Source organism: Dryobates pubescens, chromosome 28, assembly GCF_014839835.1.
Source record: "Dryobates pubescens isolate bDryPub1 chromosome 28, bDryPub1.pri, whole genome shotgun sequence".
Lineage (NCBI taxonomy): Eukaryota > Metazoa > Chordata > Aves > Piciformes > Picidae > Dryobates > Dryobates pubescens.
The window spans coordinates 13,395,144-13,421,895 of NC_071639.1; the positions used below are offsets into that span (position 1 = coordinate 13,395,144).

At 43.7% G+C, this 26,752-nt stretch overlaps 1 protein-coding gene across 7 annotated transcripts in view; it reads right to left on the bottom strand.

The window, feature by feature from the left end:
- Positions 1-26,752, bottom strand: part of GRIK2 (glutamate ionotropic receptor kainate type subunit 2) — a 202,222-nt gene that overhangs the window by 147,876 nt on the left and 27,594 nt on the right. For 6 of the 7 annotated variants that reach the window (XM_009898109.2, XM_054174076.1, XM_054174075.1 and 3 more), the window contains one exon: positions 779-946. In XM_009898109.2, the coding sequence (XP_009896411.2) occupies positions 779-946 (168 nt within the window). Of the gene's footprint in view, positions 1-778; positions 947-26,752 lie in introns of those variants that run through there. The other variant, XM_054174077.1, reaches the window with a different exon arrangement.

Genomic DNA, 26,752 nt, shown 5'->3' on the forward strand with positions numbered 1-26,752 from the left:
CACAGGAAAAAAATAGATTTTTCTGTTCCTTACATCCTGCCTTGGGAATGGAGAGAAAGTGTCCCACTGAACTTCACAGAACATGTGCTGAAGTCAGGAAGTAGTTGAATTTGGAAAGGGCAAGGAGAAAGAAGAGGCCAGAAGTAAGAACCAACCAAGATGTTGCCCAAGATGGAAGGGAGAGAGTAGTGTCTCTCATAACCTGCTTTAATCCACCATCCAAAACCAACTATAAGACACACTGCTAAAAGTGGTGGTGGCCTCTTGCTTCTGCACACTCTCCTCTGGGGGCAAAAAACCCACCTCATCTTGTGGGGCATAAATATTTAGCCTATAACATTGTCCATAAACCAAAGCATCTTACAATGGACCCAGCTGTGATTTTGTTCACATCTGGACACCATCTGTTTCCAATAGGCTTTAGGGGGACTTGGAATTTTCCAGGACAAAGTCTGGAGGCAGTGTTTTGTCACTCCAAAGAAGCTGCTCTCAAACACATCCTAGTCCCAAGGCTCAGGAAGCCAAAATGTTTTAGCCTTTACATATTTAAAGGACTGGGGTTTAGACAGGGGCAGTGGAATCTGAGGTTGCAATCTGATCTTTTCCAAGCAGTTACTATTAAACCTTCAAGAGGTGGCCTTCAGAGCAGCTTTTGCTGTCAGCCATGAACTTGTCCAGTCTCACTGCACGTGGCTTTATTGGCCAGACAATGTTTCAGGCAGGCAAACCATGAGAGGCTTTAGTTGCTCATCAAAAAATTAAATAAGCAAAAGGTTACCTTTCTTGGATGCTTCAAAACTGTCATAGAGGTTGATCTTCTGGGTGTCATACGTTAATGTGGTGTTGGGCAGAAGAGTTCTGTTTCTGTTGATCGTGTTCACAGCAAATCTGAAGGCTAATTCTTCTGCTCCCATTGGACCAGATTCCACACACTCAAAAATGCCTCCTGGTAGTGGGAGAAAGGAGAAAGAAACCAACCCATCAGTAAGCCAAAACAGCACGACGGCCTGAAATGGCCATTAGTCAGGAAATGGCCTGGAACTGTGCTGGGGGAGGGTTAGGTTGGAGACTAAGAAAAATTTCCCTGCTGCAGAGTGGCCAGGGATGGGCACAGGCTGCCCAGGGAGGTGGTGGAGTCCCCAGCCCTGGAGGTGTTCAAGAAACCTGGGGCCATGGTTCAGTGGCTGTGGTGGGCTGAAGGCTGGATTTGATGATCTTGGAGGTCTTCCCCAACTGAAACAATTCTGTGATGCTGTGGTCTGTTCTGCAACGTGATCCATGATAAATTAAGCATCACAGCATGGCTGACACAAACATGACCTTAGCAGAGGAAATGAAAACACTGCTCTCTGAAGAGATGAATGAAAGGTACTAGAGCAGCTCCAGAAATAACAAAATAATTACAACTTCAGGCCTCTTGAAAGCTTTTCCATGTGATTTCTCTTCCCAACATTACACAAAAGACAAATTGTGCCACTGATTTGGATTTCTAAAATGATTCAATTAATAGGAAAGAAAAAGCATAAAAATACACAGGGAAGTTCAGTGGTCCAGAAACTGGCAATTTATGGCTGATTTGTGTGGAGAACAGAGCCTAGTGGGATCCTGAAGTAAACAAGCAAAAATTTCATGGGGCACAGGAGGGTCTGGTTCAGTATGAGGCCTATCAGAGATGCTCTTTCACTTCTCCAGTGTAACCCAGTGGTGGTGAATTCACAGGCTGCAGAAACATTATTGGAGAGGAAAGTGTGACACAGGAGCAGAAGGCAAAAGCACAGATTCTGAACAGCTGACATTCCTCTGTCATTTGTAATGCATTTGACTGGCATTTTGTTTCCTGAATAATTACCCAATTACCTGTTCCAGGAGAGCTGTTTATAGTCATAGGATTGTCATAGAGTCATTCAGGTTGGAAAAGTCCTCTCGGATTGACTCCAACCATCAAGACAACACCACCACAGTCACCAAACCATGTCCTCAAGCCTCCACAAGTTTCTTGAACACCTCCAGAGATGGTGACTCCACCACCTCCCTAGGCAGCCTGGTCCAATCCCTGACCACTCCTGAAGTAGAGAAATTGTTCCTAATACCAAACCTAAACCTCTCCTGGTGCAACTTGAGGCATCCTATCCTTGTCCTATCACTTGTTACTAGGGAGATCAGACCTACCACCACCTGGCTCCAGCCTTCTTTCAAGGAGTTGTAGAGAGCCAGAAAACCTCTCTTCAACCTCCTCCAGGCTGAACCACCCCAGTTCCCCCCAGCTGCTCCTCACAAGCCCTGTTCTCCAGACCCTTTCCCAGCTTCCTTGCCCTTCTCTAGGCAAGCTCCAGCCCCTCAATGACCTTTGTGGAGCATGTGGCATAATTCCTAAAGACTGAAACGTGATCTAGATATGCAAATGCTGCTTGCACTGTTTGTCCTTCCATTCTGTCTCCATCTACATCCCAGAATCCAGCATCAGTTGTATCCAGAGCTTGGCTTCAGCTTGTTTTGTTTTATTGAGTCTAAATGCCAAGAAGTTATTAGCTAATGTGATAATTATGCTCTAAAACGTTGTTCACTAATCTAATGATTAGGTTTTTAAGTACTGAATGAGAAGCCTCTTGGGGGGAAAAGAAAAAATCAGAAAGGTTTTTTTGGCAAGGAAGCAGGAGCTGTGCACCCTACCTTATCTGAACTCTCTACGTGGAGAAACTGGGACCTGTTCTCCTCTTTGTCTAAAGCAACTCTCTTTTGATCATTCCCCCCCATATTTTTCTAGTTGGGGCTGTTCAGCCTGGAGAAGAGAAGGCTCTGGGGAGACCTTAGAGCAGCTTTCCAGTACTTAAGGAGGGCCTACAAGAAAGCCAGAAGAGGACTTTTCCCATCATGCAAATTAGATTTAAGTCACATCCCCCAAAATGCTGATCCTGTCATTGCTAGGGACCATCGTGGAGAGCAGCAGGGTTTCAGCCTTTCCTAATGATTTATGGAAACCACTGGGCTCAGTCACTTCAGAATTCAACTCAAATCTGTAATGAGTCAGAGCTGCAGAAGAGCCTGTTCAGAAAGAGCAGTGACAACTTAGTTGAAATGCTGCTCATGCCATGGAAACAATCAAGTGTGACATCTTGTCTTTTACATCTGGCAACAAGTTTACTGAGGGGAAGTAAGAGTCACCTCTTCTGTTTTCCAGACAGGTGGCAATACAGATCAGAGTGTGGAACATTTACTTTGGGGGACTGGGAGCTACTGGGGAGAGTCCAGAGGGGGACCATAAAGACACTGAGGGGCACCTCAGTAGCAAGGGGCCCAAAACTGAACCCAGTTGTGGGTACTGAACACCAGTGCACGATCCCTTCCCAGGTGCTGCTGGTCACACTGTTCCTGAAGGTGACCAGGATGCTGTTTGGCTTTCTTGGTCACCTGGGCACACACTGGCTCATGTTCAGATGGCTGTTGATGAGCTGAAGTTTTACACCTTAGATTGAAAGGCTACTTTCCAAACTTTCAAGGGCTCCATATGCTTTTTAGTTAGACATCTCTGCTCCTCTACTCAGGCCTGCCTGGAGCCATGTTCCTCCAAACCAGCAGGTTAATGAAGTGCATTAATTTAAGACCACATGTGGAATGCAGAGAGCAGACATTCAGTGTACTGAAAAAAAAGGCAGAGAAGTGAAGCCAAAGCACTGACCCAAACCAAACAAGGAATATGGCTGCATCAGCTGGGCAGCCAAGCCTAAAATAAGAGCCCTGCTCCAGTCCATTTCAGCAAGCCATTTCCTTCAGAAACAAGCAAACTGGGTTATTTTAAATTTATGGATCTTCAGAAGCAAGAAAAGAATTCAATAAATGCATTCTACACAGATTTGAACTCAGTTCTCCACTCTGAATGGTTCAGCTCAAAGATTTTATGCTCCAGGCTGGAAACTGCTTGTTGATTGTTCCTTGCACAGCTCTAGCAAATGAGAGGCAACTGTAATCAGAAAGGGTTCTAATCAGCAGGAGGTTCACATGCTGTCCCTTAATCATGCTGTTGTAGGTAATCACTGCTGCTAGAGTTAGAGAATCCTTCAAATAAAATACCTACTACAGTCCTGCTCAGCTAGTCTCTAGCTCTTCTGTATTACAAGAACCTCTGCTATTTAAACTGCTGTATTTCAGACTATTAAGGAGAAACAAATTCTCCTAATAAAAGCAGTAAACTGTAAAAATAAAATGGTTGGCAGTCTGAAAACTGCTAAAACACAGAAATTGAAGGTTAGGTTTACCTGGCCAAAAAACCAACCCCCAAATACCTCAGTATCATTACTGAGGATATTTCCTCCCTCGTTTCCAACTTAATGGTTCCATAGCATTCCATTTGCTGTCTTTTAGCAGCTTAACTTCTCTGTTCCCCCATGCATTGACATCCCTTGCTTCAGTGCTTTGCCAATATCCATCAATAAACTTGTCAGTGGATCTCTAAAATTGTTCATATGGTCCTAAAGCATGGAAGGTATTCACTCAATCTATTTGGAAGAGAACAGTTGCCATGGACAGTGCTGGCTGAAACTCTGAATGTCTGAAAAAAGTTTAGAAGGAAAAGGAAGACAGAGCCAGAAGCACTCCAAATTTTCTCTCAGGATTTTACTGCTGTAATTGTCTTTGCAGGAAAGGATGAGCAAGTCTGCATAAATCACAGGCCAAAGCTACCTTTGTTCAGCCAAATCTATCATTTTAATCAAAACAAAGCTGAGGCATGAGAAAGCTTCCTAGAAGCCATCCTTGCAGCAAGTTGATCTGAGCATCACTTTTGCCTTCGTTCAGTAACTGATACACATCTCAGTGCCTCACCCCTGTGCCCACAGCTCCTCCCTTGCCCTCTGCAGTCAGATCCCCTGACAGCACAGGAACACTGCCTCCCATTCCAGAAGCACCGTTTGCTCACATCATCAAGCTATAGATATGGCTTCTTATCAGGAGCTGCTCCTCAGACAAAGCTTGGAGCAGAATGAATTAATGCTTGTCACATGTACTGCTAAAAATTTCATGTCCCAAAGCAGAGAAACAAACCAGCAGGAGTAGCTGAGTCGCAGTGATGACAACAAGCAGTAATAAATAGCACTGATAATGACTTTTCATAAAAGCAGCAGTTGATAGCATGGTAGAACTCACTGTGGTGAAAGTAGTTTGAATGATGTGCTGCCAAACTGGAGGCTAGAGAAATGCCAGAAGAGAGTCTAAGAGGTGGCACACAATAAAAGCATTCAGGAGTCTCACAGGGTGTGTGCAGAGCCACTGGCATTTGGTCCTGTAGATGCTTAAATAAATGATTAAGCTGTGATATTTTCCTCACTTGTGTTAACAAAGTAAATTGGTGAAGTTTGAGTATCTCCCCAGCTCTCTCAGCTATCCCAATGTTATTCTCATTATGGTTTTATTCTAGGTTTATTTTTTAGCATCCACAAGATGAACTTTCAAGCAGATATTAAGTTCCTCTCCAAGTGCCAAAGTGTTTCCCCTAAATATAGATCTTACAATATGTAGCTTATGGATCTTGTTTGGATCCATAGAAAATTTAAATAGAGGGAGGAAGGAAAAAAATAACCACCACCAGAACTGCTTAACACTATCACTTTGGTACAAAAATTGCAGCTTCTCTGGGAAATTGGTTCATGCCTTTGGAAATTATACATAAATGAAGTATATTCCTGATTCATAACCCATCAAGAGGCTCCTTCAATAGTTCATTAATCCCTTTAGAGGCTGGACATTTCCTACACCCCACCCTCCCCCAAAGAAATTATTTACACTGGTTTTTAACTTCCCTTACACAGAATCTAGTGAAGAGGCTGTGGTTTGGTGAGGGCAGTATTTCCAGCACAAAGCGAGCTGCTGACGCTAGATGATTGTGCTGATCTCTCCTCGCCTTGGCCCACTGCCACATTATTAATAATGCAGCATTAACATGGCCCTTATTGACTGTACATTAGCAGCAGTGATGGACTAAACCCAGCATCCTAAGGCAGGTGTCTGATGAGGCTATTGATAAATGATACAGTCAGAGAACCAGGCGTACAAGACAGCTCAGCATACAGCACCATTGAATTCCTCACTGTAACACTAGTCAGGCATTCCAGACTCAGCACAGAACTATGGAATGGATTGGACTGCAAGGCACCTCTAAAGCATCGGTTAGTGCAACCCCCCAGCATGGAACAGGGACATCTTTAACTAGAGCAGTTGCTCAGAGCCCCATCCAACCTATCCTTGAATGTTTCCAGGGATGGGACCTCTACCACGTCTCTGGGCAGCCTGGGCCAGCACCTCACCACCCCGAGGATGTTTCAGCTACAGCAGTTCAAAGCTGAATGCAAACACATTGCCATACAGTGTCAGTCTAAGTGTCCCAGCATCAAAGAACAAGAGAAATAATTACTTTTCTCCTCTTTGGGGAACACTGAAGTGAAGCTCTGAGGACACTGCAACTTCCACAGCCCTCCAGCTGCTAGAGTACATCAGCTAACAGGCAACAGTGACAAAAGCATCCCTCAGCTAGGGATTCTGACAGCAATCACATCAAAAGCTATCCTGTGGCAGGTTAAAGATCTGACAAATCCAACAGCCTGCCCCCACAAATGGCCAACCACCATCACCCAAGAACAAACAATGCCAAGGGAGGGATAATTTTACCATTCTTACAGGGGTTTGGTGCAAACCAGAGGTTCAGTTTGCTAAACAAGAGGTTTCTCCTGGCAAATCCATGGAAAAAAGACTCATTGGATGTGGTCACTCTTTGACTATGAGCTTCTAGTGCCTACAATGTCTTGTGGCAGGAATTTCCACCAAACCTGCTGCCCATTGGGGGTCTTGTATTAGAAGAAAGGATGAACAACATTCTGTATTCACCTTTATATTCACCTTCTCCACACTACTCATTATTTTACAGTCCTCTGTTCTAAGCCTATTCAGCTGCCTCTTTTTTGTAGGGTAAGAGAAGAGTCCTACTGAATTATTTCATACATGGAAGCCACTGAGTGTCTTTGATCATTCTTTCCTGAAGCTTTTCAGAACTAATACACTTCAGCTAGGTATTAAAACTATCAAAACTCTCTCTTTTAACTGTAGAACTATAAAGGCAGTTCAATCAGTCTTTTTGAGAAACACATGCAACAGAAAAAAATAAATAAGGTCAGACATTAGACTTGTACAAAGGCACAAAGACAAACACCCACAGACTGACGTCGACGTATTTCTTACTCTACATGCTCCAAACACCACCTTAAAAGTGCACTTGCAGTACCATCAATGCTCTTGCTACCTGAACCCCTCCAACCCTTTCACTTCTCCTGTAATAAACAGGAATATTTTTCTACCACTGCTGCTAAGCTCTCAATTCTGAAAGCCACCAAAAAGCATCAAGAGGCCATATCTGGTTTCAAGCTTCTCATGAGATAAGCTAAGAAAACAAGGAGTGGAAAATTTCACAAGAGATGTTAACAAGAAGAACAGAAGGCTGTGCATAGGACATAAACCCTCCATACATTTGTGTGTTGAAGGACAACCAGATTGCCAAGATGATTGTTCACCAGTTACCTCCCACTGCAAGATCAGAAAATCCCAGGTGCCACAGACTCCAAAACATGGCTGTAGAAGTGGGGGTCTGAAGCCTGCCTGACTGCTAAGTGCAACTGCTGTTAGCAGCTATTTTTTTCCTTTGCCATTTTGTTTTCTCTTTTCTTTCCCCTCCTCCTTTCCATTTTTCAGTCCTCCCCCCCCAACTCCTTTTCTTCTTTCCACTTTTTAGCCCTTCTCCTCATTTTCCACAAGTAATACATCCCCATTCTACCCCTGACAACCTACAGCTTCCGCTTTCCACAAAGGAAAGGAAAAGGAATGTTACAAAACAGCTCACTGGACCCTGATGCAGTTGTGATCACACACAACCATGTCCCATTTTATTACTAATTAAGCATTTCCATCTTTAGCACTTCCCTCTGCTTCAATTCCTTTTACAATCCCCAGTATGGCAGACTCCAAACATTGTTCTTTGGAACAGTTTTAACTCTTATTTCCTTGTCATCTGGAGGGGGATTGGATTGGTTAGATGTTTACATGCCCAAGCAGAAACCATGGCTCAACAAGAAGAATTGCTGCTTATAAAAACCCTTTACAGAAACACTGTTCTTGCAATGTCAGCCCCATGCAGGGGGCTTCTCATTGATTCTGAAGTATTTATTTAGGTCATTTTCCTATGCCATTTATCCACTGGCCTCAGAGGGCATTGGAAAAAGACATTAAGCTTCCAGACTTAGAGCCTTATTCTTCATGTAAGAGCTGGAAGCCAACTCTGAGGCAGTTGCTTTACATCTTTATCTGGAAACTGATAAATGCTGCTGAAGTTCCAACACTGCTAATCAACAGCAGAGCATTGAAGAACACACACAGAACTGATTGCAGAGAGGAGGAAAAAAATTAAAGTGATCCTAAAAACTTCATTTTTAATTACATTAGCATTAAGCCTACCTTTGAGGATGAGAGGAAGAGAACTCTGCTTGCATGGCTTTTCCTCCTCTTTCAGGGAATCAGAAACTCAAAACAAGCCGCAGTCTCCTCAGTATATATTGAGTTAGAACCACAACAGCTGCTACAAATTTGTTTGATTAAGCTTTGGGTAGCCAAAGGTGGGGCAGGTGCTCAGGTGGGCAAGCAGGTGAGCACCATTCTGGCCCAGATTAGCAACACTGTGACCAGCAGGACCACAGAAATGATCATGACCCTGTACTGAGCACTGGTGAGGCAGTGCCTTAAATAGTGGGTTCAGTTTTGGGTCCCCGGCTCTAAGAAAGACATTTTGGTGCTGGAGCAGCTTCAGAGAAGGGCAAAAATCTTGTGAAGCTCTGGAGAACAGGGCTGGTGAGGTGCAGCTGAAGGAAGTGGAGAAGATAAGGCTACTCTCCACAATATGAAACATTTCTTTTCCTCAAGAGTGGTCAGGCATTGGAACAGGCGGCCCAGGAGGGACCATCCCTGGGGGTGATCAAGAAGCATGTAGACATGGTACTTCAGAACATGGTTTAATGGCCATGGTGGTGTTGGATCAATGGTTGGACTCCATCTTGGAGGTCTTTTCCAACCAAAACAATTCTATGTAGATACTCAAATGTGACTTAGAATTGACAAGAGCCTCTCTGATAGGAACAGCTGGCAATCATGATCTCTTATTTAGCATTGCTGAAAACAAGTTCTTGTTATAAAAAAGAGTGTTCTGCATAACTAAGTTTACCTCCACTCCCAAGAGAACACTGAACACTTCAGAACACTAAGGAGTGCTGCTTTTTGATTCACCTTGTACCCCAGGGCAGCTGGAGTCTCCAGAATGAGTTAAGCCATACAGAATTCAGCAGTGCTGCTGGCCTGTGTGTTTGCTCTGTGTGTTACAGCCTTCCCACATAACAAGGTGCCTGATACTGCAGTGCCAAGCTGAAGTCATCTTGGGTACAACAGAGTTGTCGCCACCCCCTCAAATCCCAGGTCAAAGTGGTGCATGGAACAGACTTTGCCACACTTGGTATTTTCACTGAAGCTGAATCCACCCAAGTTCATTGACACCCCTGACTCCAAAGATAAAACATCAGAAGTTGTTTTCAATGTAGTAAAGACAGGAAAGGGAAAACCTATAATAATAACAATTATTATAAGCACGAAAGCCCACAGACAAAATGTGTAGCACTGCCTGCTTGCAGTCACCTGTACTTCTGGAAAAGCCAAGGCTTGACCACCTACACAGAACAGAGAGTTCATTTTGATGGAGGATCCAGTCTTCCACAGCCATAAACTTAAAGCAAGGTTTATTCATTTGTCTACAAGAAGCTGACCACTCAGTCTGCTTTGAGAAGAATCTCAAAAGCAGGAGGCTGGTTGGATCTTGGCTTTTTCAAATGCATCCCTTGTTGGTCAGTGGAAGGATTTTAGTGGAGCCTGTGACTGAGAAGCCATCAACCAACCAAGATGACATCCTGTCACCTTTAAGCACAATAAGGAACTTCTTACTTGTTAATTGTAATCTTAATTGGTGGTAAATAGCCCCAACAACCAAAGACACATTTTAACATCCAGAAGGGTAGCAGTGTGTGTTCCATAAGGTGCTAGAGAAACAAAAATCCACTCTTTGGCCAAAAAAAAACCCCAACCCAACCCAAAAAAAAACCCCAAACCAATCAAAACAATGAAGAAGCAGAACCAAGAAGACAGAGATAAATATACAGGAATAAAGGATAATGACAATTATCCCTTATTGTATTCCATAAAAAAATCAGTTTCCTATCTCCACTTCCCTTTCCCTCAGCAACATTTGACCAAAATGTCCAAAAACCCAATAATAACAAAAAAGGTTGATTGACAAAGTTATTTCTAGCTGTAGATCCTTACATATAATAACATCAATTAATTGGTAACTGCCTGCCTCCTGATAAAAATCTGCCTAAGGTTTCAGTGCTGCTGGCCACCCAAAGCTACCTTATGGTCCTGGTTTCTTTCCCAGCAGAAATAATCACTCGTGGCAAAGAATGGGACTGGGTCTACAACATGAAGTGAATTTTCACTTCTATGTATCACACAGGATCACCAAGGTTGGAAGAGACCTCAAAGATCATCAAGTCCAACCTGTCACCACAGACCTCATGACTAGACCATGGCACCAAGTGCCACAACCAATCCCCTCTTGAACCCCTCCAGGGACAGTGACTGCACCACCTCCCTGTGATGCAAGCAGGAAGCTTTGTGCCTCTAACTTACCAAGTTCTGCATTGCCACAACGCTGACAGAGTCTGCATTTAAACCTAATTGATGAATGTTCCTCATTTCTACTCAAGATTTATAGACACCAAGAGTAAACAAATCATCTCTAAGATTTTCTTCCTTCGCTTTTAACACAGATTTGAGTTTTGTGTTTTGTTACCTCAATGCAATTCCTATTTCACTGTGCTCAACACCAACTGTTTTCCCTCAGCAAAAACCTCCATCATTTCTTTAGCAGAGGAAATGCAAGTTATTACCCTGCAAGAGTGAAAAGCACTCCAGACTCTGGCCTGAGCAGTATGTTAATGAGGTAGTACAGAGCTGAGCAAAATAATATCAACATTCCCCACAATCTGCACAGCAAAAATGAAATGTCAGCCAGTTTCACCAAATGGCAAATGGCTTTACTCTTCAAGGAGCTGGTTTATAAATCCATTAGTTCAGACAAGATGACAATAAAGTAGGAGGAAAAAAAAATAGAGCTTAGGGAGAGGGGAGGGAGGGGTTGTGGAAAGAGAATCAGTACAGTTGCAACTACTTTAACACTTCCTCTGTGGTAAATTGTAGGATTTTGTAGGTACTATATTTTTTAGTCCTAAACTTAATCACCCTGATGGGCACAAAGGTAGAAGAATCAACATTTAAAGAAAATTATTCTAAGCAAAACAGTTTATTCTTTGCATAAATGCAGTCCCTCCCTGTGCAAAAGAAGCCTTGCAAACATTTTGAAGGTCATAAGCTTCTCTATAAAATAGGCCTTTTACATTTGGTAGCCACAACCTGGACAGGCTTGTGTCCCATCCAGCCTTAGAGTAGGAGTTACACAGGATTTGCCTTCAATAGCACAAGAGTAAAGAAGACTGATTATTTTTTTAGCTAGAAAGCAGCATTTGAAGTGAATTCTCTCTTTCTCCAACTGATATTGCCCTTAAAATTGCATTATTGTATTGAAGTCTAGTGACCTAGTAGAGGATGTCCTTGCTCACTGCAGGGGAGTTGGACTAGATGAGCTTTGGAGGTCCCTTCTGGCCCAAACCATTCTATGATTCAATAAATCCTTTTAGAGACCTGTCCCTGAATCCAGTACTGCATAGCACACTGAGTTCTGAATTCAGAGTCTTAAAGCTCAGGAAAGCAAAACTGATTGAAATTTCCCATTTCTCTGAGAGTTCAAAATACTTAGGGAGGAAGAAAACATCAAAAACTAGAACAGATGTGAGGAAACTGAGGTGCTGCTGAAAGTTAGAGGACAAGTACAGAACTCACCAGCAATAATTAATCATGGCTTTGAGAGGGAGCAGGGGTTCTGCTCGGTGCTAATGCATTTCCCAAGATCACCATCCAGACCTTCACAGTCATTGAGTAAATAGCAGCAGATGTTGAGCTGTGAGACCACATCACTCAGCTGAGATTAGATATTTAATAAAAGCAGAGATGCATGAGGGAGGCTTGCCCTTAGCCCACGAAAGCCAGCCGGGGGGGCAGGAGGGAGCTGCTCGCAGAGGCACGCTGCACAGTGCCCTTTCAAACCTAGGAACCGATTCCCTTCTGTGACTGCTGTTGAGACTGGCATGTGTCAGACTCCACACCTCCTCCACAAGTAGAACCTTCACCCAGCCATGACCAAGACATTCACCAGACTGAAGGTGACTCTCAAGGACTTCCTCTAGGGGTGTTTGTAGAGCCTTTGTTTAAAATGAAGTGCAAGACAGTGACTATTTTAAAGGGTGGGCAAAGTGCATTTGCTTATCAGTCTGCTCTTACCATATCTGGCGTGTTATTTCCTTGCATGTAGTAAAGCTAACTTTGGCCTTTCTTGGCCTTCTGTGAACTGGGGCTCTCTGAAGGGTTATTCAGAACAGGATGAATTCTTTGACCCAAAGGAGGATCTTATCTTCTGCTCAAAAACCAACCAAACCAACCAAACAAACCCACAAAAAAACCTGTGGGAAGTTTAGCCTCAGCCTAAGTCCCAGCAAGTAAAATATACCAGAAAATGTGGTTATAATCAGAGGTCTATTTTTGATGGTTTCTATACATCTCTCAGCCTAACTGCAGATGGCTGCCCAATAAATATGCTCAGTTTATCTACACATATTTTTCCCCCATCATTGCTTCTGACACAGATTCTATTTCTCAAACCCTTGCTTTCAAAATTAATACAGCAAAGGGGAAAAAAAAAAGTCCATGATTTTAGAGAGCTATTTATTTAAACAAATGTTATTCCAACCACAAACAGGCTTTAATTTAATTTACAATGAAACAGGCTTTGATTCAAGCCAGCACCCTACACAGATATAAGACACTGCTCAGAAGAACAAGTTCATTTAGCCTCCCACATAAAATGCATGATTATACTGCAGCCTAGAACAATCTGAGTGGCCACCAGGCATACAAAAAATTAAAACCATATGGCAGGAGCCCATCCAAATCCAGGAAAAGGAAAACATGTGAGTAATTGTTTTATTTGGTGCAACAATTTTATGTGTGGTTTTTTTTTTTTGCTTGGGAACAATCCCATCAGTGTTATCATCAGAGAGCATTAGCAGAGAGAAACCTAGCAACGGTGAGGGAGGCCTCGAAAGAACAGGAGAGTCAAGTGTGTAATTGAAACAGATGATCAGGCAGGAGAACTGATGCCCCACAAGTGCATAGCGAATTCTCTGTTGATACAATCACTTCTTGTTAAAAACACTCCAGCTGGTTGTAAGATCTAGGATGGAGTTTCACAGCCTGCACAACACCAGAGGTAAGGATGGTTGTAAGATCTAGGATGGAGTTTCACAGCCTGCACAACACCAGAGGTAAGGATGGTTGTAAGATCTAGGATGGAGTTTCACAGCCTGCACAACACCAGAGGTAAGGATGGTTGTAAGATCTAGGATGGAGTTTCACAGCCTGCACAACACCAGAGGTAAGGATGGTTGTAAGATCTAGGATGGAGTTTCACAGCCTGCACAACACCAGAGGTAAGGATGGTTGTAAGATCTAGGATGGAGTTTCACAGCCTGCGCAACACCAGAGGTAAGGATTTTAACATGTGCAAGCTTGAAACAGTTCTCAGGCACTCATTGTGTCCCCTGACTGCCTATAACCACTTCAAAACTGTGACCTCCTATATCATAGAATCACAGAAACCATCTGGTTGGAAGAGACCTCAAAGATCATCCAGTCCAGCCTTCGACCCCATTTAGCGTCAATCCTAAACCATGTCCCTAAGCACCAGGTCCACACACTGCTTAAACACTGACTCCACCCCTGTCCTGGGCAGCCCATTCCAATGCTTGGTAGCCCTCAACAACCAGCCTGATGAGGTTTAATGTTCTTGAAGTGTCTGTCTTTGTTACAGGCTTAATATTCATTCTCTTTTCTTTTGCGGTCTGTCACACCGACATTAAGGCACAGATCTGTATAAAAGTGCTGCTGCTAAATTTGATTTCCCTTTTCGCTTGCTGCACTCAAAGCAAAGACAGCTTCCCCACCCAAATGGAAGCAGAAAAGTCCTTTTCATGATGACAGAGGGAGATTTCTTATTTATTTATTTGATTTCTGTCATCCTGGAAGAGAATTATTCTGTCCCTAAGGAGATTATGCTGCATCATCTGAAAAACATTTCTACTAATGCTCTTAATGAAATGGATATGTTCTACTGCAAGTTACTCCTGGCATTTTGCTGATGAGGGACTGCCACAAGTTTTGTCATGCATTGGCTTGCAGTTAGGCTTCAAGCCACCCCGTGGATAAAACACATTCATTTCCTTCTGTGCTTCAAGATTTAAATATGAACTTAGTTCTTTATACCAAACAGGCCATTGTAGAGTTTCCCAGTGTATTTTTTCTGTTGCAAATGGAAATGGCTGAGGCTCTTGCCCCCACAGAGCACGAGAAATGTTGTGACTGCTCCTCTTAACATTTGTTGGCACCTTTGTCCTCCTCTTGCAAAGAGAAGCCAGCAGCCAGCTATGTGAAACCCCCTCCTATGCTGGCAGCTTTGCATGCATTTTTTCTGTAGAGCAATGGGTATGTTTTACTTGCATGGCAGAGAGCTCAGCCCAGGAAAAGCAGGGCAGGCTTTCTGACCTCTACTTGAAAGGAACTGAAGAGGAATCCCATTCAGAAGAGTCCCAATTAGGGTGAGCAAAGGCAGGGCGGTGCAGGCTGTGCTGTTTTTCTCTATGGCATCCAAGTTAACAGGTCCCAATGTGCCAGATAAACACATCAAAGTTAAAGGTCATCCAGTCTGGGCAGTGGTTTGCTCTTCATAGGTGTTGGATTTATACCATGCTCAGAAAATGTTTAGTAAAATCCATAACAAGGTGGTTTACAACAAACAAACATTAGTGTCAGGTGCAGCAATGCTCCAAAGCCTCATCCCAGTCAGGGATGGCTTTGCCTGTATAAACAGACACAGAACAGAAATCTCTTCAGAAGCCCTTCCATTTCACTGTCCTTAAATGAGCAGCTAGAGCTGACCACAAAAACAAGAGGGCTGGCCAACTATTGCCCTTTCTGCTCTGCTGCTCTTCATTTTGGACAGGCAGAGGGGCCTGAGGCTGTTTAGGCTGGAAAAGGGAAGGCTGAGAGGGAATCTTATCAGTGTTTATAGATATCTGAAGGGTGAGGGGTGTCCTGTAATAGGAAAGGGACAGCTGATACAAACTAGAACACAGAAGGTTCCACCTCAACATAAGGAAAAACTTCTTCATTGGGAGGGTGATGGAGCCCTGGAGCAGGCTGCTCAGAGAGGTTGTGGAGTCTCCTTCTCTGGAGGCTTTCAAGGCCAATCTGGATGTGTTCCTGTGTGACCTGCCCTGAGTGGTCCTCCTTTGGCAGGGGGTTGGACTGGATGATCTTCAGAGGTCCCTTCCAGCCCCTGCCGCTCCACGATTCAGCAGCACTCGGTACGACAAAGCTTTACTCCTGAGGGTGTTTCCCCACCCCCACCAAGTGTTCAGCTCCTAAACCTCTGACTCAGTGAAGTTAATCTGGATTTACTCAACTCTGACTGGGGGACAGTAGTGGCCTCCAGTTATTTCCTTCACTTAGAGTGCTTTAAATCAGACCTTTTGAGAGAAAAAGGTTCAATAAACATGACAAATCCTGAGAACTGCCTGCCACAGAAACGAGTAGGAGTAGCAGGTGTCCATCAGCTGTCAGGAGCTGATGTTACCTGCAGGGCAAAAGGTATTCAGTAGAAAAACACAGCCTTTGAAATGGAATTAAAGGCCATGAGGCACTTCACAATATAATTTCAAAATCATTGGTTGTACTGAAATACTCTTGGAAGCACAGCTCCAGTCTCGAGCAATATTCTTGTACCTTGCTGAAACAAAGCTGAGGTTTTTCTTTTCATTGTGTGAGCTACACCTGAGATGGGAGCAGAGGAGCAAGGGTGGTCTGGGGGTGGGGAGAGATTGGGTCAGTTTGTTAATATTTTAGTTGGATCCTGTCCTACTCTTGCAGCTTCCCTATACAATAATCAAGAAGCAGCACAGGTTAGCCAAAAAAATTATGCTTTGAAGCTAATTTTAGCATTGTGCCTTAGCAGTTTTTCTAAATGAATCTTTCCCACAGTCTGCCTACTGGCACCCAGCTGAACTGACACAGCACAGGACAGGCATCAGCAGCAAACACTTTATTCTTAATGGACCTGGCATGTCATTCTCTGGGAAGATACCATTAGTGTCTGCTGGCATTGATTTAATTAATCACTAATCAGGAGCCGTGCCAAGTGTGTGACACAAGTTTGGGTCAGAGCCAATTATTTGTGGGCACATGCTTAATCATCTGCATGTCAGAGTTTCTTTGCCCTCAGGGTCATCAGTAGAATGTCAGCTCCTTTGTAGCTTATGAATGAAGAGTTTGATGAAGTGCTGGGTAAGAAGGGAAAGAAAGGATTGGGCTGTCAAATTTGTGAGTAATGTAAATAAATCTCATCATTCCACCAAAATCAAACTTCACTGGGGAGAGGATGTGCTAAAAAATCTTTTCTTTCAGTCCTTGGAGAGTGATCCAAGGGCTGGAGCAGCTCTGCCATGAGGACAGGCTGAGGGAGCTGGGGGTGTGCAGCCTGGAGAAGAGAAGACTCCAGGGGGACCTTAGAGCTGCCTGCCAGCAGCTGAAGGGATCCTGCAGGAAGGCTGCAGAGAGACTTTTCCTGAGGGTGTCTAGAGACAGGACAAGAGGAATGGTTTGAAGCTGAGGAGAGCAAGGTTAGACTGAAGCTGAAGAGCAGTTTCTTCAGTACAGGTTTAGTGAGACTCTGGAATAGGTTTCCCAGGAGTCTGTGGCTGCCTCCTCCCTGTGGGTCTTCAAGGCCAGGCTGGATGTGGCCTTGAGTAGCTGAGTCTGGTTGAGAGGTGTCCCTCCCATGGCAGGGAGGCTGGAGTAGATGATCTCTGAGAGCCCTTCCAACCTAAGCCATTCTGTGATGTTTAAGAGGAATCCAGCAGTTTATAATTACCTAGCCTTTCAGCCATTGTATTGGACTTGGAGACAAAAATCAAGCCTGGCCTAAGGAATAGCCAAGGGTAAACAAACTTAGTGTTCTGAGCTAAGAAGCCATATTTAACTAAACCCCACTTTAACAGCCTGTCCTTTCCCCTGGACAGGTTACAAACACGGGTGTAAAACTTCCCATTCCAACTTTTGTTTGCTACCACAGCCCAGGCTACAAAAACCCAAAAGCAAGGAAGCCTTTTGTGTTCTTGCTATGAAACAGCTGCCTCCTTTCAACTGGAAATCAATTTTTATAACACAATTATAAGCAGACATATAATTGCAAAGGCCATTGTTACAGCCCAGCAGTGTGATCTTTAATAGTAGGTAATAGAATTGTACATACATCAGCTACTAGTGGGTATAGCTTCCTGTGAGTAAGTGTCAAGTTAAATGGCTTTGTTCTGAAATAAGGGGTGAGTGAAATGCTCATAATTCTTCCACTGACAGAGCTGGAAATAGGGTTCCCATTCTTCTCTTGACTGCAAGAAAGCTGAATGGTGGCAGATAGCTTTTCATATGTATTTATGTGCAGCAGTGACATCCAGGGAACAGGCAATTTCAACAAAGCACTTTTCTACCAGTGGGCTTCCATAAAAAAAGATTACACCTTTTGTCAACATGCAGGTGCTGGAATGAAGGAGAAATGGGATTAGTAGTCTCAGAAAAGTGTCCCACTAACACACTACTTCCTATTTAGCTGATATGCTAAATATTTGGCTTCTTGCTAACCCTGTGAAGGGCAACCACTAGCTTAGCCCATGAAGATTCTATAATATTTAACATTCTTGTAAAGTCTCCAGTCTGGGGAGAACTTACAGCAGCTTCCCAGTGCCTAAAAGGGGTCTGCAAGCAAGTTGGGGAGGGACTTTTTACAAGGGTGTGTAGTGATAGCACAGCGGGTAATGGATTTAACCTGAAAGAGATTTAGATTAGAAGGAAGGAAGAAGTTCTTTGCTGGCATAAGGGTGGAACAGGCTGCCCAGAAACATGGTGGATGTCCCCCCATGACACCTCCCACCAGCCCAGGTTGCTCAAGGCCTCTTCCAGCCTGGCCTCGAACACCTCCAGGGAGGAGGCAGCCACAGCCTCCATGGGCAACCTGTTCCAGTGTCTCCCCACCCTTACTGGAAAGAATATCTTCTTAATCTCCAGCCTCAATCTGCCTTTCTCAAGCTTCAATCCATTCCCTCTCACCCTCTCACTATTTGGAAATGCACAATTAATTGACCATCAAGTATTAAATTAATGGGAAGCCAGCACATCCTTCTCAGGCTTTAGAGACTGATTCTGAGCTGAGGTTGCATTTAATTAAAATCCTGAGTTCTGACTATTAAATAGTGCACTGAGTAATTCCTCTGTCACAGGCAGGATGATATTTTAGAACTGAATGTATATTGCTAAAATGGAGATTGTGGCCATTCCTCTTCCTCATTGCAATTGCTGCAGTAAATCTAAAAGAGATGAGAGGCAGTTAGCAGCAAAGCAAAGACATAAAACTGCCCTGCTAAAACAGAGGCTAAAAGCCAGTGCTGGTAATTTCCCTGGTGTGAAACTACAAGACACCAGAGATGGACCTCTACTACATACCACAAATAATTGAAAGTGATTTATTTTTAGATCAAAGCTGGCTTGGGTTGGTTTCTTGCTTTTTTTCATGAACTACAGCTGTGGTTAGGTTTCTCTGGACACTGTCACATTCTTCTGCTTTTAGGACCTTTTATCTTTCACTCACTTGTACTAAAGCCTTGTTCAACCACTCTGGAAATATGAAGAATATATAAAAGTGGAGAAAAGTGCACTTTTATCTGGTTTAAGGCCCCTTTGCAGAGCAACAACAACATAAAGAGAATTCAGTGTAAATAAAAGTCCTCTCTGCCAGGGAAGAAGGATTGGGAAGCCCCATTCCATGCCTTGACCTCTGTGAAATTAGCTTCTCTTTCAGGGAACAAGCTTATTTCATGTCTGATTTTATGCTGTATTCTATGCTGTGTTAATTTCAATCCCTTGCAAACACTTCTCTTCTATACTTCAGACAATAACTGTACTTAACAGGGAAATACTTACTAATATTTGTTGTTACTGTAATTATTTTACAGCAAGGTCAGAAGTTGAGGTCCCAGAGGGTAAGGCCAAACTTGAAGAAGGTGCATCCTGAACCTTCAGAAAAAAATCTGACTTCCTAAATCATAGATCACTCTGGAAAACACAGCAAACCTTTCAGAGCAATACATTTGCATTCATGACTGTCCTCTTTAGCACTGAATACATAACCCAGGTTTGGGTTTTGACTTCTAGCATCCCTCTGCTCTAGTTCCAGGCACAGCGGCGGTGAGTTGATCATTCATGTGATTCAGACCTGTTCAAAAGATATTCTACAGATTAAAAACTGCCTTTAAGGATTCAAAATATTTCCTTGCAAGGCAGTATTGGATTGGCAGTGCCACTTTCTACCAGGTTATTTCACATATCATTGTAGAGAGAGAAATTCTGATTGGGTACTGGGAAAAATTTCTTTACTGAAGGAGCAGTCAGGCACTGGAACAGGCTGCCCAGGCAGGTGGTGGAGTCACCATCCCATGAGGTGTTCAAAAAACAGGTAGATGTTGAACTTGGGGACATGGTTTAATGGGTATGGTGGTGGTGGACTGATGGACTTGCTGGTCTTGCCCAACCTTAATGATTCTGTGATTCTCTTTATGATTTAGTGGCCACAGTGGTTTGGGGTTGACAGTTGGACTCAATGACCATGGAAAGGTTTGGTTTGGAAGGGACCTCCAAAATTCATCCAGACCAACCCCTCTGCAGTGAGCAGTGACCTCCTCTACTAGATAAGGCTGCCCAGAGCCCTGTTGAGCCTGACCTTGGAAGTCTTTTCAAGTGAAATGACTCAATGATCCAATTCTATGAAAGCTACCCTAACTGCTTGTGTAGGTGTGGGAGCATCACATGCCAGGTAAATATGTGGCTTTCAGAGAGAAGCAGGCAGAAGTCCATCTTCCTGTCCAGAGAGGATTTTAGAAGCTCAGAGTTATCAGAAAGAAAAAAGAGATCTATGTCCCATTTAAGCTTAGTGGCTACAGAAGTAGAGCTCTGATAATAAAGTTATTGTTCCTAAGTGGCTCAGGCTTGATCCCTTTAAATTATTGCTGCTCTCCAGATCCCTGTCAGAACTTCATAACCATGGCTCATGTGGGCACATCCAAATGCCAGAGCCATAAATCAGAGCACTAACATTCCAGTAATGGATCATTGACTATTTTCCCAGCGAATGAACACCTGCACTGATTTACAATGAGGCTCATGGAAGATGGAACAAGAAAGGAAAATGCACAAAGAAAAAATAATCACAACAATAAAAAAATGGCAGGGGGCTGGGGGGGAAGAAAACAAAGAAGAAAAATAAGAGATAGAAAGAAGGAAAAAGATTTCAAAAAGGGAAAATAATTACAAAATAGAAAAAGAAGGGGAGGAAAAAAAGAGAAGACACACACAAAAAAAGAAGGAAAATAAAAAAGATTTTAAAACCCACAAACCAACAAACAAAAAAACCACAAACAACTTCTGCTAGGCCAACACAGCCCTACAAAAGGAAAAGCTTCGAGATGCCCCCCAGCAGCCACACTTACATGCATGCATTGCACAGCAGAGCTGTGTTACTGAGGCCACTAAAGGCATCACTGAAAGGTTAACCTGACAGTCACAACTTCCATGGCACAAGGGACAAACACAGCTTCTCAGACCTGAAACTGGGTGGCAAGGATTAGTGGTTCCTATATTTCTTTACACAGAGGGAAAGACACCAACTGCAGAGCCACAGAAGGTTTGTAGGGGTTGGGGATACTTTGTACAGCACAAGCAGGGCTCTGCAAATGTTGATATTGTTCTTTTTATCCCTTTATTTTTTTAGGATGAAACTGTGCTCTGCTTTACTTCAGGTAGGGTTAGGGCAGATGGGCTGGAAAGGGCTTTACCCCTTGATAGCTTCACCCCTACTCTAGGGTGGCAAAGTCACTGTAGCTCCCTCCTCACCACACAACCAGGCAGCTGAGGCAAAACTATTTCTTCCCCAAACGGAAACTGTTCCAAAGCTGTAAAAATGTTGTGGCTTTATTTATTTATTAATGAGAGAAGAAAGTTGCTATGTCAAAGTGGTGTTGAACTTGAACTGGAAGTAAATTGGAAGGAGTTCAGCCACAGCTGAACAAAATGGAACAGTGCACTAGTTCATCTCCCAGCACATAACACTGTCATTCAGATATGGCTTCGGCCACCCTTGGCACAGTTGGAAGACATGTGAATAGGAGCAGAAACTAAATTGAGTCTGCTGCTGGAATCCTGCTGAACTGGGCAAGGATTTGACTGCATTGTAGAAGGGTGCTTTGTTGCTCCCCTGAGTAGCAGGATTGTGTGCCCCCAAGCTGGTGGGGTTTGCTGACTGCAGCACACACACAAGCCAGGTAGAGAGTTTGATTTACCAGGCATCCTCAGAGCACGATGCTGGGCTCCACTGCTAGCCCATTCTGCTGACAAATTTGGCTGGACTGATGTCCAGACACCTGTAAAAATGCAGCCCCCATTAGCTGCTGTTGCAGAAGACTGAATCTCCTTTCCATGAGTGACTGAAATGTCAGGCTAATGGCTCCTAAAGTCACAAAATTGCTCTAAGTAGGAAACCAGTGGAATGTTAGTGATGTGAACAGGCAGATTAGTGTCCTTAACTTGTCAGTTGCCAGGTCTTCTGGCCTGGCTTTTTCCTTTTTTTATTACATTGATATTCACAATGGAATTACTTTTATTTAGGTGTTGCCCATTGAGGAGTAACTTTCTGTGGTACTTTCATGCCATATCTTAAGAGCAAGAGCCAGGATTATCCTCACACAAACTGTATCTCTTGAGACAGCTCAGTACCAGGTAGGGTATGCAGGGTCAGAGCTAAGGAAAGGATAGCATTCATCCACAGAATCAGAGCCACACAACCATTACAGTTCAAAAAGACCTCCAATGGCCAACCCAACAACACCAAATCCACTCAACCTTGTCCTGAAGTGTCATGTCCTCATTCTTAAGTAAGTCACAGCTAGGAGAGGGCAGATTTAGACTGGATATTAGGAATAAAATTCTTTACAGTGAGAGTAGTGAGACATTGAAATAAGATGACCAGAGAAGTTGTGGATATCCCCTCCCTGAAAGTGTTCACAGTGAGGTTGGATGTGGCCTTGAGCAACCTGCTCTAGTGGAAGGTGTCCCTGCCCATGGCAGCTCCCTTCCAACCTACACCATTCTCTGATTCTATGCCACATACCTAAAAGTCCTTTCCTAAAGATGGAGAAATCTGGAAATAGCTTTAAAAAATATGGCAGAGGGAAAGGAAAATGAATCCATGTTTTGCTCTTTATTATCTCTGCTGGGATTTGCATTCCCCTTAGAGTTAAAGAAGCAAGCATGAGAATGAACCTCAATACCTATAAAAGTCTACCAGAAAAGAGAAAATGAGGAAAAGAAGATGTTACAACGTCAAGAAACACTGCCTAAGAGTCAAGAATACAGCTGAGAGAAGAGGCTGTGCAGTCAGCAATGAGCAGACTAAGACGAGTGGCTGAAGCACACTTGGAGGCTGATCACTGTTTTAATCTGGGCAGGTATAAGGCAGCTGCATCTTTATCAATTTGTTTCCACTTGTCAGAGCTGATTCTAAGGCAGGCAGCTCTTTGTTTTTAAAGAAACAGCATCTAGAAGTAAACCATGAGGTCATCCAGAATATTCTGCTGAATCCAGAGCTGGAGCAAATGAAGTTGGTTTTGCAGCAGCTGCCACATTAAGGGCATCAATAAAGAAATTAGCTGCTCACATTTGTGATAAAGGGCAACTTATGCTTACAGTCAGATGATCCAAAACCTGCTGTGAGAGCCAAGCAAACATCCAGCTCATAAACCTAGCTGTAGAATTTTTTTGGAAATGGTTAGAGGTCAGCTTTGAAACTGAGCAGAGCCTGAAACAGAAGTGGTTGAGGGAAGCAGTGTAAGTGTTGGTGTCAGTTCTCACAAGGAGCAAATCCTCCCCCTGGTTTTGCCTGCATGACACAACCAAACAGAGATCTGGACTCCTACACCAGCTAAGGTGGAAACTGCCACAACTGTCTTCTGTCCACATTTTTCTGCCACTATCATATATGGCTTGGTTGATTAGATGGTGTTGGGTGATAGGTTGGACTCGATGATCTCAGAGGTCTTTTCCAACCTGGTTAGTTCTGTTCCATTCCATTCCATTCCATTCCAACTTCTTATTGAACCTCCCAGCTAAGCCAGGCTGCTGCTCACCAGCTTGGCTCTGTCCTCAGCCTGTAGCTTGTGATTTCTTTTTTTGCTTTGAGCAAGTACAAGCTAGCCAATGGTGAAAGGAACTGCAGTAAAAGAGCATTTAACATTTTCCCAGCAAATAAAAACCTGTGTAGACTGGATTGTAGGAAGAAGTTCTTTATTATGGGGGGGTGAGACTCTGGGACAGGCTGCCCAGGGAGGTTGTGGATGCCTCCTCCCTGGGGGTGGATGAGGCCTTGAGCAGCTGAGTCTAGTTGAGAGGTGTCCCTGCCCATGGCAAGAGATTGGACTAGATGATTTCTGAGAGCCCTTCTAACCTAAGCCATTCTATGATTCTATGACACAAGAGGCAAAATATATTCCTTTGGCTCTTGGTTCTTTTAAATTCCTGCTTTGCTTGATTTTCCCAAGCATGAGGAGACAACAATATCACATCAGATTCTTTTTACAAACCAGGGTATAACAAATGGCTACAGAGGTAGTGGCTGAAACTCCTCCCGTGGTGCATGCCATGCAAACAACCTGCTCCTGACCAGACAGTTTGCAAATTGAGGAGATTTAAAAATGCAATGAAATGGAAATTTTGTTTTCCTGTTCTGAAAGGCTGCAGAACTTTGTGTGCCGCTCTGACAAGCAGATGTTGCCAAAGCTAAGCGAGGGAGAGAGCTCTTCAGCTTCTCAAATGCAGTTGCACTTTTAAATCTTTATTAGAGTAGGAACACTCTGGTCATGAAAAGGCCATATTCAGTCACTCAGCCTACAGTCAGTAATTAGGTGGTTTATTTAGTACATGCACTCTGAATAATCAGTGCAAGTGTTCTCTGGAACTCGGGGAAGGTGGAGGTTTCTTTGCAATCTGCTTGGGGGAGAAAAACATCATGATGTGTATACACTTCATGTTCATATAGATTATTTATAGGTACACACTTTCTTTTGCTGCAAGTTGTTCATTGAATCACAGACTCATAGTATTGTTTTGGTTGGGAAACACCTCCAAGATCATCAAGTCTAACCATCAACCCAACACCACCAGGGCCACTAAACCATGGCCCCAGGTGCCATAGCCACACGTTTTTTAACACCTCCAGGATGGTGATTCCACCACCTCCCTGGGCAGCCTGTTCCAATCCCTGACCACTCTTGCAGCAAAGAAATTTTTCCTAACATCCAACCTAAACCTCCTCTGGCACAATTTGAGGCCATTCTAGGGAGGACAGATGGAACCCAATCTGGCTCCAACCTCCTTTCAGGGGGTTGCAGAAATCCAGAAAGTCTCTCCTCATTCTCCTCTTCTCCAGACTAAACAGCCCCAGGTCCCTCAGCTGCTCCTCCCCAGCCCTGTTCTCCAGCTCTGTTGTTGACTTTCTTGGCCACCTGGGCACACTGTTGGCTCAGGTTCAGACCAGCACCCCCAGGTCCTTTTCTGCTGGTCAATTTTCAGCCCCTCTGCCCCAGGCCTGTAGTGGTCATGGGGTTGTTGTGGCCCAAGTGCACAATGCACCACTTGGACTTGATAAACCTCACACAAGTGATCTCAGCCCATTAGTCCAGCCTGTCCATATCACTCTGCACCCTATCCTCAAGCATACCAACACTCCTAACTTTGACAGACTGAATTTGTAGAAGCCCTTTGTATCCAAATCTATCAGCACATATTTGGGTAGATCTACAATAACTGCTTAAAAGCAGAGCTGGCATGAGTGCTGAATCTCTGTACTTAGGTATGAAGATGATCTGGTGCCTGCATGCATGAGGAAGGGCTTCCAAATGCATTCTAGTCAGATATCCCCAAATGTGAACCAAGCTGAGAACAGAACCATCCTCCACAAAATGCTGGTAACACCACGAGCACACACCTGCAAATCTGATATCCTAACCTTATCCTGGGCTTTAACAGGTGTCCGGATCAATGAAGATTTCTCCTATGAAGTTCCTTCTGAAAGTATCTAACAATGAAAGACACCCTCTTCTTGCTGCTGCTCATTTGAAACTGGCATTTTCATGTGGCAGATGGTGACCTTATCCCTGTGCTTCAGCAAAAATGGGTTTTATTAAGCCTAAACAAGTGTGAACAGTGCTAATTTCCTGCAGCAGGCAGGATCCGAGCGAGAGCACACAATGATGGGAAGAGTCCTGCCTCACCATATGGAAAAGTGTGCATTATGCCAACACAGGAGATGTCTAACCAGGCAGCCCCTTTGCAATCATATCCAACTGATCAGCAGTCATGAAGAACACCTTTATTTTAAGGTTTCTCTTTGCAGCTAGTTTCCATCCTAAAATCTAACCATGTAATAACAGAAGACTTTGGAAGGATTACATGAGTTCTACATTGTCATTAACGATCAGCAGGTGAAGACAACAACTGCTGGGTTCTGTCAAGGCACAAAGGCTTAATCCTTTGCTAGTTAAGAACACTGTTACCCTCAGTGAAGATTATTTACAAGTACAGGAATGGTCTAGAAAGTGTAGGTTTGATATCTACACCACTAAATTATCAATAAATTTGGTATTGTGGATAATGACCTTTGAATCACAGAATCAATAACAGAACCATAGAATCACAGAAGCATAGAACCATTTGGGTTGGATAAGACCACTGAGATCATTGAGTCCAACCATCAACCCAACACCACCATGCCCACAAAAACATGCCCCCGCCGTGCCATGGCCACAGGTTTCTTGAACACCTCCAGGGATGGGGAGTCCACCACCCCCCTGGGCAGCCTGTGCCAACCCCTGACCATTGGATCATTGAGGTTATTGCTATCTCTAACTAATAAAAGAAAGTCTAGAGAAAAACAAGCCCAGGATCTCCAGTGGTGGGACAAAAAGGAATAGACAAAAGTTGTAACAAGTGAAATTCGGAGTAGATTCTGGTTTAAAACAACAACAAAACTTCCTGGTGGAAATTCACAAGCCCTGGAAGAGGTTTTCCAGAGAGGTTCTGAAGTACCTGGAAATATCCAAAACCCAAATGGACAAGGCCCAAATCCAGCTGCTGAAATTTGGCCTTGCTTTGAGATGGAGATTAGACCAAAAGACCTCCAGAGATTCCTTCCAATCTAAATTATCCTGTGACCCTCTGAGGGCAGGCATTGTCTTTTAAAACATCATTAGTCTAGAAGCAGCATGGCTTCCCCTGAAATCACAGGTTTCACCCAAGGCTT